General features: G+C 41.6%; 1 protein-coding gene across 1 annotated transcript; it reads left to right on the plus strand.

The window, feature by feature from the left end:
- The first annotated feature begins 730 nt into the window (after positions 1-730).
- Positions 731-13,329, plus strand: hs3st3b1b (heparan sulfate (glucosamine) 3-O-sulfotransferase 3B1b). The gene is made up of 2 exons (XM_089015937.1): positions 731-1,487; positions 11,623-13,329. Exons 1-2 carry the CDS (start codon positions 988-990, stop codon positions 12,239-12,241), a joined length of 1,119 nt encoding a protein of 372 aa, XP_088872063.1. The 5' UTR covers positions 731-987; the 3' UTR covers positions 12,242-13,329.
- Positions 13,330-13,990: the final 661 nt, after the last annotated feature.

Below are 13,990 nucleotides of genomic sequence, written 5' to 3' on the forward strand. Positions count from 1 at the left end.
TGGTGAGTACATACCCAAAATCACACAAAGTGTCGCTTTTATTTTGCAAAAATACTTTTGTGATTGTAAAATAATGTCCATTCAATGTGCATGACGTAGATATTTGTGTGTACCTTGGGACCTTTTAATTTGGTTTGTTTAATTTAGTGGCAGCATTTAATTAATTTAGAACGACAAAAAAAATAATTCTCACTTCATTATGAATATTTTTGTTTAAAAATAACCTTTATGAAGTGAAAATATGTGATGAAAGGTATAAATTTAATTTGTTCAATCATTATTTTTTTTTGCATTTTCTATGTACTGCCGCACAATTAAAATAATGAGCTACCCAGCAAATTATGAATTTATTTTGAATACTCAATTTACATCTGTGAGGTGAATAATAAATAATGTCTTACTTTCTTAAATGCTGCAGTTCTGGCCATTTTATATTTTTAGATGCATTTTGAGATTGTTATCTTACGCCATAAACAACAGTTTTTTAATACAATTATTTAAAAAATATTTTCAAACTATATTTTTCTTAATTTATACACACACACACACACACACACACACACACACACTTTATTTCAGCCACGCCTTCTTTCTCCTAATTGGCTCGTTTTGTTAAACCAAAGCCTTCTTTCTAAGCAAGTATTTTGATTGGTCTACGTACCTGCCAACCATTTCTACCGCTGCTTTATAAAGCACCGCGCTGCATCGTCGGAGTCCGACGTGCGGTGGATCTCCGTCGGTTATAATAGTCACCTCTCGCCGGCAACTTTTAAACATTTACCCTTCCTTATGTCACAAAGATGATTCATAACGCACCAAATAAACCTCCACTATTGGATATATTCTTGTAAATCATTCATTCGACATTGAAGTTTCCAAAGTTTGAGACGTTTCCAGGTGAACCATGAGCACGAATTGCCAACGGAGATTACCGGAGTGACGGAGGCGACATGCCCGGCTGGGACGTGCCTGTGACCGGGGAGGCTTATGGAATATAGCCCGCCGCGTCCCAGCCCGTGTTGCCGCAAGAAGAAGGCGCTCATCCTCAGCATCATGCTTTTCATCTGGATCTTCGTGCTTTACACCTGCGTGGGTCCCTGCTCCACGGGAGTGCTGCTCGACTCGTCCCGGGATCGGGATGGGGCTCCGGCGACCGGCGGGAGGACCGAGCGTGCCGACCTGCTCTCCAGGCTGCGATGGGAGGACGTGGACTACTACGAGGAGCCGTTGGACGCCCGCGGAGCCGCGTCCCGGGACTTGCTGCTCAGCAACGAGCCGGAACCTCGGGTCGCGGAGCCCAGTCCCATGTCGAGCTTCTCCAACGGGGCCGGGAGCAAGAAGCTGCCGCAGGCAATCATCATCGGGGTGAAGAAGGGAGGCACCCGGGCGCTGCTCGAGTTTCTGCGGGTGCACCCGGACATCAGGGCTGTCGGGGCTGAGCCGCACTTTTTCGACCGCAACTACGACAACGGCCTGGAGTGGTACAGGTAAGACCTTGCCACCCCTAAATTACTCATATTTGACGCAGATGTGCATAATATTGTATTTTTTAATAATTATTTCCCCGCCCTATAGTCCAGCATCCTTCATACTTTCTCACTTAATACATTCAGTGGCACTTCAAGGCAAAAAGAAGCCCTTTTGCACAAGATGCATATATATTTTACATCCCCCCCCCCTTATAATTTCCAACTTTTATCGCCTGGGATGCTTTCCTCGTGAGTTTGTTGTTGATGCTCATCCTTCATTTATCATTTTTCATCCTTTTATTGCAAAAATAAGTTATTTGTCAATGATTTGAAAACTAGTTTGCCATGTCTGCTTAAAGTATTTTAGTATTTAAGATTAATTAATTGACTTTTTAATGCAAGTGAAGCACGTCTGAAACGTTTTTTTAACAAGTATTCCATTAAACGTGCAGCGTGCACTGATCTCTATTGGACGCTGTGCACCACTGCAGCTTTTGTGGTTTATTTTGTTTAAACACTTGCGTTTATTGCTGTGAGACCACATTTGGGTTTGAGTGGAAAGACTAAGCTAGGTTGGTTATATTTTCTTTAATAAAATCAATATACTGCAAAAAATGACATTTTTAATGTTTATAAGAAAAGAATGTTTGGGTTTGAAACCAGAAAAATCTTAATTGGATGAGTGGGGGGGGGGAAAAATGCCAAGATTACTTGATGAGAACCGTAATTTCAAAATAAATGTTCTTTATTTGTTTTACAACTTTACCTATTTAATGCCATTTTTCTAAATTATGCTGAACTGATCTAAAAAGTTTTGCTATTTATTTCTTCTATTGTCGATTAAAAGACAATGTTTCAACAAAAATATTTATTTTCATATCATACATATAACATATAACAAAAAATACACATACAAAAAAAAACATATAACAAAAATGCACTTTGATTGAAATATTTGGATTGAATGAATTGATTGGAATTATCAGTCAATATGAATGGATGGGAGTATTTTTTCTTCTTGTACGTGTGTGTTCCTTTTTATTTTCACTGAAATTGGACCCAAACACACTGAAGTCTGAAATCTTTCTTTTCTTTACTACATACTTTTTTTTTCCCTATGGCTTTTCTTTATAGGTCAGTAAAATGTTATTTTCTTTTCTCAATTCAAAATTGCGCCAAATCCCCAGAATAGTAATGTTTTATAATTTCCACAGTATTCCGCAGTAGGCAGATTGCATTACAGGAAATATGCATGTTTGGGTTTATGAAATTCTCCAAATGGTCTTTGATCGTTGTGAACAGTTGCCTTCATGTACTGTGCCCCAATATTCTGGCAAACAGACCCACTTCTCGCCCTAAAGAAAGCATTGATAGGCTCCGCCGATACTCGAGACCCTAATAAAGTTGAGTGATCTTGAAAAAAGATGGATGTTTATCACTTGTTATGACTGAGGAAAATTAAATCATTCGTGTCGTTCCAACTGTCTCAGAATCAGAAAGCCTTTAATAGTCCCACAATCGGGAACATTTCTCCTTAGTCATCAATAGGTGGCGCTAGCATTTTCTGTTGCACTTTTTTAAACCATTTATATTCATTTACAAGAGAAAAAAAACCCAATTGTTCTCCTTTTCCATTTTGCTTTTTCGCCTGCTGGCTGTCCTGCACTGTGGCTTGTTATCATTAGCATGTTAGCAGCTAGCAAAGTTGTGCACATTTTTACCCTCCTTGTCCAGTGCAAGTGAAATAATAAGAAATAAAGTAAAAGTATTTCAGTCATAGGACTTATTTCAGGGTTTATTTTGTATGAGCAAGGTGTGGAACCGGGATCAATCTGGATATAAGAAGTGACATAAAAAAATAAATAATAATCCTAAACAATCATCTTCATTTGTTGGAACGAATACTAATTTTTGCATCATGATAAAAGTCTACAGGTGAATATAAATGCCTCCCGATAATTGTGTGTTACTTTCCTTGCAGTTGCATAACCAAATACTGGCAGCTGTTTCTCATTTTCTGACCGCCTTGCACGAGAGCGGATTTACTCCGCAAATGCAACCTTGGGAGTCTTGGGATGATTCATAACAAAGTCAGGGTCATAACGCATCTGTATATATCATATTTATATAAGTTTAAACAGGCATGTGTGTGCGGTGTGTGTATGTTGTCTGCAAATGTGCATATTTTCGTTGTGTATTCAATTCGAAATAATCATAGGTGCAAATGAGCAGTTCCGAATCCATATTTGAACCACCATTTATTTCTATTTGACAACATGAGGCATGACAACAGCGTTCAGAGAAATTTTACAAAATAAAACATTCACTCTAAGTACTTCTTCAGCACTGCTGGCCTAAAAGATAAGAAGGATTCTGTGATTTCACACTTGATGTGTCGTCTTTTTTTGTCCCCAAATTCCCCCGCTCCTCTTTTCCCGTCCCACCGTGACACATCCGGGACAATCCTGGATGGCTGCTTCCTCTTTTATTCGTCCACTGCAGGGGGTTCGCTTAAGTTTCCTGGCAGGTGACCCCCGTCCATGACCGTCGACCGTGACCTTCCTTCCTTTCACGTCCCTTCCCTAAAAAAAAAGAGGCCACCTGCTCCTTTTGTTCACTTTTCTTGAGCAAGTCTTGCAAAAAAAGCATCAAGCCGTCGCACTTCCTTCAGTGGCGCCGTTTGGCCATCACAGAGAGTGTACATCGCCGTTGGTGCGGAACCTTCGTCGGGAAGGTCCGCGATGATCGATTAGCGGGGGGTTTGGGGGTCCCACTACAGTCTGTCGCCCATCTGACCAACAAATCCAACCGGTGATATGTCGATCAATAACGAACGATTTTCCAAATCACCAAACTGACACTAATACTCTTTACGTCGTCTTATGGCTGTCGCTCCCTTTAGACACAAACACGAACAACACGTCTGTAATTGGATTGGATTTACTTTTATTAGTCTCGCAGTGGAGAAATTTACATTTCATAGCAGCAAAGTTATGAAAGGAAAGAAAGAAGTAGAAAAACAAAATACATGAGCTGCCGGAAAGGCAGTTAATTGGCCTCCATGGCGCCAACAGCACATCTTCAACTTGGCTGAACAGCCCTCTGTCCCATCTTTAGTTTCCAAATGAGTGACTTTTATGTTGAATTGTTCCACAGGTTGACCCCCCCCCCCTTCCCCTACTCCAAATCAACATTTCCCCCTCAATATGTGGACCCACTCATTCACAGTCCTCCAGTGTGTATGTCACGCTTGACCCGTCCAATGTGAGGCGATGCTCCCTGCAAGCCTCGCTGACCACAAGTGTGCCCCCCTAAACTTCCCCTTTGGTCAGCATGTATACCCCCCCAACCCTACCCCTCTTGCTCCTGCTGCCTAAGCTGCCATTACAAGTGGTTAATTGTGAAAACAGGGTACCCCCCCTACCCCTACCGCCCTTCAAGTCCACACCGATCGGGACAATGTGGCCACTGCATGCGCACACACACACACACACACACACACACACACACACACACACACACACACACACACACACACACACACACACACACACACACACACACGTATGTATTAACACAATCCACAATAAAAACACAAACCCTCCCTGTGCTCCCCCCCTTGCAAATTAGTCGCATTTTTAACAAGGTGATAATTCAAACGCCAGTGCACACTACCCCCTAGTCAACGTTTCATTCACCTCTGTTACATAAACTTGCGTTAGCATGTTAAATAGCAGACTTTTTTTTGTGCCCCCCCCCCCAGGGCTTTGCTCATTTTAACTCATTCACTGCCAGATTATGTGCAAAAATGTGTCCACCGGCCAGGGTTTTTGTCATTGTCTCTCGAATTGCAGGACCCAGACAATATTGAGTTTTAGGACTACATAAATATTCAATGAAGCATAAGAAACCGTAGACTCTCCTCTTTCATCAGAAATAAATAGTAAATTCCTAACTTATATGGGTCTGGAGTTATCTCAGGTTGAAATGGGGGTGTCCAAAATACAATGCAATGCATACATATTGGTTGATACTGTATAGCGCTTTAACAACAGCTGAAGCTGGAACAAAGCGCTAACATGGAAAAAAAGGGAAATTCTGCCCCCTTGTGGAAAAGAAAAAAAAACTTTGCCAGAGGCCTGGCTAGTGCTTTATCGGCAGCCAAGCACGAAAAACCAAAACGCGAACAAATTCGTGAATGGTGCTCAACGTCATATTTTCAATTCCCGAATAACTTTGTGAATGGCAGTGAATGAGCTAACGGCATGCATATTAATTATTATTGCAAACATTTTGGTCCCCTTCTGTCAACCCCCCCCCCCCCCAAAAAAAAAAAAAAAAAAAAAAAAGACAAGGAAGGTAAAGTGATGACAGTTAACCTGTAAAGCCACACTCCTTGTCCCAGGTATGAAGTCCCAGTGGTGGCTATTAGACTACGGGAGAAATGCGACCGCCTCCGTGAGACTCATGGCCCTGGGGGGGTGGTGGTCTCCTGAGGTTTCCATTAGCCTGGCAAGAGAAGCGCAGAGCTCATTAGAAGACCCCCAAGTTGCTTGTCGGTGTCCGCATGGACTCCCTCAAATATGTGCTTTTCACCGTATGCTGAGACAATTTGGTTCCCGGCAGTTGCGGCAACCGCCTGTTTTTGAACCAACTGTTGGGCATGTCTAAAAATGTAGTAAAATAGCTAGAGAGCTAGCTAACTAGCCTTCCCTGAAGAGACGCTGACATACCAAGTAGGTCACACCAGAAATATTGAAAAAAAAAATGCATGTTTTTGCCTTTTTGATCATACAAGGCTACTGTAGTTTTTTTTCTTTTTAATGAGTGAAAATGCGCTTTTTTTGGTGTTTATCACATTCAAACAGGCATCAGAGAACAACCTAAAGTCCAACAGGGACTCTTAAAAAGCCAATCGAAAATGTTTTTGAAAATTTGCTAGCATGCATCATCCATTCGGTGTACATTTGCTTGTTGTAACTGTCGCTAAATGAATTAGCATAGTTAAAATGAGACTCTGTCATAGACATCTGTGGGAAAACTTTCTCACTCGTCTTCACTGATGGGTAATACAAAACAAAACAACCCCCCTTCACTAGTTTCTATCCCTACACACACTTCCTGTTTCTGCGAGTGTATGTGTGGGGAGGGGTGTTGAGGTAGCATGTGCTTTTTTCATCTTTTATTCATCTTTGCTGCAGCGAGATCAAGGCTTCATGTGTCTCATGGTGCATGTCAGCCTGTCAGGAAATGCTCATACATACACACAGACTCGTCACCTGCAGCTCCTTTGCACACCTGGTCGATTTTTGTCACATCCGTTGAGAGCTAACAGGCTGCTAACCCCCCCCCAAAGCTGATACTCAGTTGCCTCTTTCACACAAAGACCCAGCAAATTTTGCACAGACAATCAAATGCTGCGTGTTACATAATAAAGTTATTTACTTATAGTTACTCACTTTTGAACGTGGAGGGTTGCCTGGTTGACTTTGCTCCCTGTTGTTCGATGTCTTTGGCATAGCATTTGGTCTTAACTCATTCACTGCTAGTTCCGTTCTGACCAAACGGTCGTAAGTCAAAATGGTCGTAAGTCGAAATACATTCAAAATGTTAAATAGAGACTCGGAGGCTAAATGACTCGCAAATTCCCCCCTCTGGTTCCATCACACGGTCGATTGCTGCGCGAGAGTGAGATGCTAGCTGGCTGGCCAAAATTGTCGTACGTGTTGCCGGCCTGCTAGCGCGTTGCGGTGCCAGGCGTATCATTAAAATTTTTAAAATAGGGTCTGGAGGTCGTGGTCGTAAATTGAGCCGGTCGTAAGTCGGATGTTACCTGTATGCCGTATAGTGCCATTCCCGAATTTGTTCGGGTTTTGTTGTTTTCTTGATTGGGTGCTGGTAAAGCGCTGGTCAGACCTCTGGCAATGTTTTTTTTCCCGTCCACGAAGAGGCATCATTTCCTTTTTTTCCATGTGAGCTCTTTGTTCCAGCTACAGCTGTTGTTAAAGCGCTATATAAACCAATATGTATTGCATTGTATTTTGGACAGCTGCCCTCATTTCAAGCTCAGATAACTCCAGACCCATATAATTTAGGAATTAACTTTTTTTTCTGATGAAAGAAGAGAGTCTAATGTTTCTTATGTTGCATTGAATGTTGATGTAGTCATAAAAGTCAGTATTCTGTGGGTCCTTGAATTCGAGTGACAATGACAAAAACCCTGGCACTGGACTGGACACATTTTAACACATGTCTGGCAGTGAATGAGTTAATAAGCCTTTGATACCATCTCCAAAGTCTTTTATTTTTTTTTTCAAAGATGGACAAAAAAAAATCCGAAAAAGCAAACAAGCGCTCCCCGGGTTCATGCGTCGCACATGTCGCTAGCTTGGCCGCGGTCTCGTTAGTGCTGGGTAATTGTGGTTCCAAGCTACAGGCACCCTTGCCTTTTAGCTATCAGGAGGACGCATGATAGCTACTTATGGCGATTGAATCATTTGAGCTTGTCACAAGTGGACCGCAAAACCAACCACAATCGTTTCTGCTCTTTATTTATGGCTTCACGACTTTTTGATCTTGCCTCCAAGACACAGTGTGGATTCGATGCGCCTCTTTCTTTCTATCATTTTTTTTCTCCACCCCTCCCATTTCAACAATCTGATGATGGATGGCGACGGGTTGCAGCGGTCAGGGTCGACTCGAGGTTCGGGTTGGAGTTGGAGGGTCAGAGCGTTCCCAGGCTGCTGTGACACAGTGGCACCGTTTTCGAAGCTTGGTTTATCCGATGGAGAAGGCGTAAAGGGGAAATCCTGCTTTCTTGTCGCCGTATTTTCTGATAGGGCGTTCTGCTTTCGCCATTAGCCAGGATTAGACAATAGCAAAGGCCGCCCCCAACTGGATTCTCTTTGTTCGACAAATGTAGAAAAACGGTGACTCAGAAAGATGTCATTGCAGGTCCTCAAAGTTCAAACTTTAAGTTCACCTCACCTGGTCTTTACATTTGGATGATACACATCCTCTTTTTTTGGCATGTTAATTCCATATGCAATTTATGAGCAAATTGACATTTGTAGCGATTCATCGGGCGCCACTCCAAAAACGCCTCGTCTCCTACGCTTTGGATTTATGAGCGACTCAACGGTTAAACTCCGTGTCGACGCGGACTTTTATTTCACGACGTCTGGCTTCTGTTTGTGCTTAAGTGCCACTTTAATAAAATATACAGCAGAAGCCCGCAGTGACAGAGATTCGATGACGAATGCGTACAATAAAGCTTCCTTATATGGGGTGCGGCGAGCGTGACGTTTTCAAACATTAGCACATGTGCGCTAATGTTTGATGTGAAAGGCGTTTACGATCCTTATTGGATCCTTAACTCATCCACTGCAATTCACAAATTAATTCAGGAACTGAAAATATGACGTACAGCGACATTCCCGAATTTGTTCAGGTTTTGTTTTTTCATACTTGGGTGCTGATAAAGCGCTAGTCATGGCCTCTGGCAATGTTTTTTTTCCTTTCCCCTCTCTCCATGTTAGCGCTTTGTTCCAGCTTCAGCTGTTGTTAAAGCGCTATATAAACCAATATTGCATTGTATTTTTATAATAATAATAATAATAATAATAATACATTTCATTTATAAGCGCCTTTTAAAACGCTAAATAACAAATAGGACAACACAAAGACATAGAGTAATTCATTCTTCAGCACTTTCTGTACCTTCTTTGTGACATGAAGCAATTTTTGACAGCTGCCTTCATTTCAAACTCATATAACTCCAGACCCATATAATGTAGGAATCAACTATTTTTTATGATGAAAGAAGGGAGTCTAAGGTTTCTAATGTTGCACTGAATGTTTATGTAGTCCTAAAACTCAATATTCTGTGGGTCCTGGAATTTAAGTGACAATGACAAAAACCCTGGCATTGGAGCGGACACACGTCTGGTAGGGAATGAGTTAAAAAAAAGATCTTTTTGTCCCACTTGATGCTGTGAAGTATCTGGATAGGGACAAGAGGCTCTCAGGAGAAGAAAGAGAACCTTTCAGTGCTTGTTTCCTCCTTTTCCACACCCTCTCTTGAGAGATGTCACTTTGGCGTCCGACCTACGGAGCCTGTCGGGAAATCTCGGGGATCAATGGAGGTGGCGGATGAATGTAGAGTGGCGCTCGAGTGGCTTTCGGATCAAGTGTCGATGGTGCTTGTGGGCGAGCGGCCATTTTTTTTTTTTGCCTTGAGTGGTGGTCCTTTTAAAATTGGGTGAAATCAGGTACACTCTTGATTCCGACTGGCAGATTTAATAGCGCAGTCCTTAGTGTATGTATTTGTGCTTAAATTGAACACTTTGAATTCTAATTCGAGGGTGGCAAACAAGACAAAGTATCCTCCTGCCCCCTTTTTTTCCGGGAGGCGACACAAACCCGCCCGCTTGCTTTGCTTGCATTCAAATCCAACAAACCCTCCACGATTTGACATTCAAATGCATTCAGCATCCCCAAGCCAAGCGACGACCTATTGTATCAAACAGAAACCGGGCCTGCGGTGGGCCATTATCGTCCAATCAAACGCGACAGGAGGAAGACGGGATACATCAGACAGAAATAACCCACTTCCTCTGTGTTTATCTCAGCTGGGAAATGGTGGGTGGTAGCAGGGAGGGGGGGGGGGGGGTTACGGGGGGTGAACAGCCGACCTCCGTTTGATGGCGTCATGTGACAACAGGCCTGCGCTTTGTTTCGTATCGCTGCTTTTGACTTTTTGTCTCTTTTTGGGTTGGTGGTATCTTTTGCTTTTTCGTCAGCATAGATATTATGGCAGGTTCCACTTGAAACGCACCCCTTGAAAAGTTTCTCCGAGATCCTCGATAAGCGGCTCTTGTGCGTGCATCGGACCTTTTCGCCGCAACGGACAATAGGGCCTGCTTTGAAAAGGCGCTCAAGAAACACAAGGGCTTGCTTGACAGCGTCTTTTAAGAGCATCAGCTCATAAATCACAAGGGAGGAGAATGGGCATTGTTTCCCCCCAAGAGTCTAACTCCGCCCATTTTCTTTTTCCCTTTTTTTTTGGGAAACACAGTAAAGTCAAAGGTGAAGATTTTTTTTTATTTAAAGCAAGGGGCCTCTTCTTGAGGAATTTGGCGCTTTTATTTTTACCGGTTTTGCCATCCAAGCGTGTTGTTCTTTGGCGCTGCTGTGATCGCAAAGGCTTTGGGGGATTCGTGCCGCTCGGATCAGCATAATCGCTAACTTAAATGTCTGCGCCATCACGTAGGATTAAACTTGCTTTTTTTCCTGAAAAGACAAAATAAGCATTTTTCTAATAAATGAACTCGCAAAAATATATAAATCCCTGAAAAAAATGTTTTTACTCACACATTTAAAGGACAAGCGACACCATTTTTTGGATAGTTTTTTCTTGTCTTATCACATCTATTAGCAGAGTCTTAGCTCAAAGGATCTCCGACCCAATCACGACACAAAATATGGAGTGACATCAAATATACTTTGAGACAATTGTGCTGTCACTTTAATGGCTCCTCATCATTTCTGAAATATGATCTTGTCTGTAGTCTAAAACTAAAATTACTCTATGGCTTCAGGCTCATTTATTATACCCCCCCCCCCCAAAAAAACAAAACAAAGTCCAGTCTTAGCGCAATGGCTTCAAAGACAAAATATGAGGGTTGTAAATGCTTTGAATTTAATCTTCTTCAACTTTTTTTAATAATGAGGAAATCTCGAACTTTCTATAGTCTCTCAGTCCAAATCGAGGCAATGTGATGAGCCTTGCTGGAGTTTTATCTCATGGGGTTCCGCCCGAGGTACTTTATTATCTCTGCCCACCATTGTTTTCTTTCCTGTTGTCAACCTTTCTGTTGATGTTAGTCACCAGACCTCCGCCAAAGCCAAACAATCATGTCAGGTAGAGGTTAACAGAATCTCTTTGTGTTTGTGCTCGTAAATTCCTTGGTCAATCTTCGAGAGTGAGCGATCGTGCTAATGCAGTGAGCTAATCGGTTTAACGTAACAACTAATTGCTTCTTGACGTCTTAATGGGGGAGGGGGGGTTCTTCGAGTCATTGATCACAAACCGACTCCATCTATATGATTACATGCTACAACGCAGCTAAACTCTGGTTTCTCATCCTGCCAGGGATCTGATGCCCAAGACCTTGGAAGGCCAGATTACCATGGAGAAGACCCCTAGCTATTTCGTCACCAAAGAAGCACCCGCCAGGATCTCGGCCATGTCGCGGGATACTAAACTGATCGTGGTGGTGCGGGATCCAGTCACCCGGGCCATCTCGGACTATACTCAGACGTTATCCAAGAAGCCCGACATTCCGTCGTTTGAAAGCCTCACCTTCAAGAACAGGACTACGGGCCTCATCGACACGTCGTGGAGCGCCATCCAGATCGGTATCTACGCCAAACACCTGGACAACTGGCTGCAGTACTTCCCCATGGAGCAGATCCTGTTTGTGAGCGGCGAGCGGCTCATCAGCGACCCGGCTGGCGAACTGGGACGCGTGCAGGATTTCCTGGGCCTTAAACGCATCATCACTGACAAACATTTTTACTTCAACCAGACCAAGGGGTTCCCGTGCCTAAAGAAGGCGGAGGGTAGCAGCAAGCCCCACTGCCTGGGCAAAACCAAAGGGCGCACCCACCCCGATATCCGGCCAGAGGTGGTGCGCCGTCTCAGAGACTTCTACCGGCCTTTCAACATGAAGTTCTACCAGATGACCGCGCACAACTTTGGCTGGGATTGACTCGGGTGGGAGGCTTGGAGATTTCATCTGTATTTTTTAATTATTATTATTATTAATAGTATGACTATTATCATTATGATTATTATTGTCAGATCCCTGGTAATTGAATGGCAAAATGTGGAGATATTTGCTCTATATATATATATATGTAAAATGTACAGAAATCTATTTTATAATAATTTATTTTTCTTTTTCAGGAATTAATTCACTAAGCTGCCTAACCATAGTTTTTCAGAAAATCCGGCTCATGCATTTCCTGTTTTGGTTTAGTTTGGTAATGAACATTCCTCTTGTGACGATAATTGATCCCCCCCCTCCTCATTTTTGTCACTCCATCACTCCCAAGCTATCATGTTTTATGCCTTATGATAAAAACCCTTCATACATGTCATGATCTCTACTCAACCTTTGCCCAAAATCAAATCACATTTTTACACATATCCCACCACCTTATAAGACTATTATTATTTTATTTTTTGCTTGTTTTTCTTTTCTACTTGAATCGTTGATATGCAAGGATGGAGATTGCGCACCGTCGTTGCGCTTTTTAACTGTACATGAACAGACTAAACGTGAGGTCTGAATGTAGCAAAAAAAAAAAAAAACGCTCTGATGTTGTGCCTCTTAAATTTATAAAATTCCACTCCTTTTCGCTGCTTGTTGTCTGTTTAGTTGCTCTCCCCCCCCTTTCATTCAAACTCGTGTGTTCACATGTTGTGTCCTGGGTGAAAAGTTTGAAGAAGCATTTACAACTGCATGTTCTGACATTTTTTTGGGGAGGAGAAGGTCAAAACGGGACCGCCGCAATCATGCGAAATGAGATTAAAAAGTGACCCAGCAGCTTGCTGCATTGTTTTTATGTGGTTGAGTTGTATTCAACCTGACTTGTTTGTTTTTCTTACAACATGTGTGACACGAAGGCTCGGGAGGCTATTTTCTTTGGTGTGTGTGTGTGTGTGTGTATGTATGTATGTATGTGAATTTGACATGTCATGCAAAGAGCAAAATGCAACAGCTATTTCTAGACAATTAAATACTAAACATTCATAATATTTCTTTGTATGAAGAAATAAATAAGTATATATTTTACCAAACTCTTGTACTCTGTCTGCCTCCTTTATATGTATCAACAAATACATCTATCTATCTATCTATCTATCTATCTATCTATCTATCTATCTATCTATCTATCTATCTATCTATCTATCTATCTATCTATCTATCTATCTATCTATCTATCTATCTATCTATCTATCTATCTATCTATCTATCTATCTATCTGTCTGTCTGTCTGTCTGTCTGTCTGTCTGTCTGTCTGTCTGTCTTTCTAATTTATGCATATTTTTAATATTTTGATATTTTTATCAAGTATTATATAATAGTATTTGTATGCATTTATATTAATAATAATAATATATTTTATTTTCAAGTGCCTTTCATAGCTCTCACTTTACAGTCACAGACAAGCATAGAAAAAACAGATACAATAATAAATAAAATACACATGTATGCATAAATATTGCCAAAATAGCTCTCCCAGAAATTCAGAATATTCACATTGATGGATTATTGGTATTCGTCAACAGATTTACAAACTTTGAAGAGTAAAATGAAAAAAAAAAATGAAAAAAAAAAAACTAAATAAATATGCAAACAAATAAACAAAATACTCGAACAAACAAATAAAACACAAATAAATCAAAAAAAAATATTCGGAGTGCATTACACGTTTGCAAAAATGTTTTTAAA

This window comes from Hippocampus bargibanti, linkage group LG15 (assembly GCF_051943395.1).
Source record: "Hippocampus bargibanti isolate YZ-2025 linkage group LG15, ASM5194339v1, whole genome shotgun sequence".
NCBI classification, from domain to species: domain Eukaryota; kingdom Metazoa; phylum Chordata; class Actinopteri; order Syngnathiformes; family Syngnathidae; genus Hippocampus; species Hippocampus bargibanti.